Source organism: Bison bison, unplaced genomic scaffold (assembly GCF_000754665.1).
Source record: "Bison bison bison isolate TAMUID 2011002044 unplaced genomic scaffold, Bison_UMD1.0 scf7180017851384, whole genome shotgun sequence".
NCBI classification, from domain to species: domain Eukaryota; kingdom Metazoa; phylum Chordata; class Mammalia; order Artiodactyla; family Bovidae; genus Bison; species Bison bison.
In genome coordinates this window covers 18,039-19,678 of record NW_011481957.1, presented here as the reverse complement: position 1 = coordinate 19,678, position 1,640 = coordinate 18,039, and the positions used below count along the sequence as shown (strand labels likewise).

The window sequence follows — 1,640 nt, the reverse complement described above, 5'->3', positions numbered from 1 at the left end:
GTATGAAAGAGATTAAACCTAGGGTTTGGCTTTCGGACCATAGCTAGAGAGAAGAGTCTTTTTTTTTTTTTTCAGAACTTCCCCCACCCCAGCGCTCACTACAAGCATTCATCTGTTGGTCTTTTCAGCCCCATTAATTGCTGTTTCTAATTTGCTGACATCAACTCTCCTTGACCAAAGTATCCTAGGTAGATGGGCAGAAATGAGGACCCAAGAAGTCTGTGGAGGCCTGCTTCATGTCAAGTGTGTGTCAAATCCAATGCCAGGATGAAATTATTAAGTTGTCAAGGAAACTTGTTTTGTTTAAGGATTTTTCCTCAAATATGAATGGAATTTATAGAACTAAAAGTTTAGTGAGAACTGCACGGAACTGACAGATATTTCTTACAAACACTACTGTCACCTTTTGCCTGGAAAAAATAATACATCCTAGCAACTGCAGAGAAAACGTTCTGCCAAGTTAGGAAATGTCACACAAAGATGGAATCTGAAAAAACATTATAGTCAAATTTAATTATGAAAGAAAGATAAGGAGAGGGAGGAGGAGGGGGAATGAAGGAGGGATGGAGAAAGAGAGAGAAGAACGAAAGAGAGGGAGAGAGGAGGAGAAATGAACAAAAAAGAAAAGAAGAAAGAAATCTAGCCACAGAGAGGGGAAGTGACTAGACAAATTGTAAGACAGCAAGTTAATGAAAGACCCTGGACTAGAAGTTCCTGTGTTCTGATTCCTAGGCTAAAACTGTTACAGAACATGCCACCCTGCTCCTACCAGAAGGTTGCAAAAATCTTCACAGAATATCAGAGTTGGAAGCACTTATAGGTATATTTCATTGATCTTTTCTTCAATGCAGGGCTTATATCTATAGAATCTCTACATGGCCATGGGGCTACGTGGCCAAGTCCATTCTCTGCCTATGCAGGAATTGCCCTAATACTGGGCAGCATCTCTATTTTCCTCTTGTCATTCCAGAAAAGAACTTCCTCAGCTCTTTATTCTGCCTGCAGCTGAGAAGAGAATCCAAATAACCAAAACATGAGTACACATTGAGAAAAGGAGACAACAATTTTGAAAAGTTCTCAAGTACCTCAATATGACTTTTCTTTGCTGTTCAACAGCTCCACACCTCATCTGGCCCAATGCTCAAAAATTTTTCTCAGCCTAGGGCCAGCTGCTAAGGCACTTACCAGGGTTGTCAGGCTGCATGATGGCCATAACAAAGGTGTGAGGAAAGAGCGTGGCTGCACTCTTCCTCATGCCCTGAAGCTGCACAGTGTTGCCCTGGAATGTGACCCCGTGCACATCAGTCTCTGTGCCCAGGCCAAGCAGGTGCCAGGCCACTGTGTCACCCTTGCACATGTCCAGCTTGGGCAGATTAGAGAACAGAAACCCATTAATGGCTGGAAAACAGAAACACAAGACAAAATGGGAAGATGAGAACAGATTACTCAGACACCAGCCAGCAGTGTGGCATCAGCACTGTACTAAGGTTTCCCACAACTTGAAATTTCTGAGTCATTCTCAACTCCTCTACCTTGTTCTCTAAGCCACATTAATTCTACTTATGATGCTCTGTCTCGTTGGGATGAGGGCTCGAATGACCTTTCTGGTTTTACATCCTGACCCTCCTCCACCATATTTC

At 42.9% G+C, this 1,640-nt stretch overlaps 1 protein-coding gene across 1 annotated transcript in view; it reads right to left on the bottom strand.

Moving 5' to 3' along the window:
- Window positions 1-1,120: 1,120 nt before the first annotated feature.
- HEPH (hephaestin) overlaps window positions 1,121-1,640 on the bottom strand; it is a gene marked incomplete at its 5' end in the record, with an annotated part of 17,753 nt that continues 17,233 nt past the window's right edge. The window contains one exon of the mRNA XM_010850619.1: window positions 1,121-1,398. Coding sequence (XP_010848921.1) covers window positions 1,160-1,398 — 239 coding nt within the window. The remainder of the gene's footprint in view (window positions 1,399-1,640) is intronic.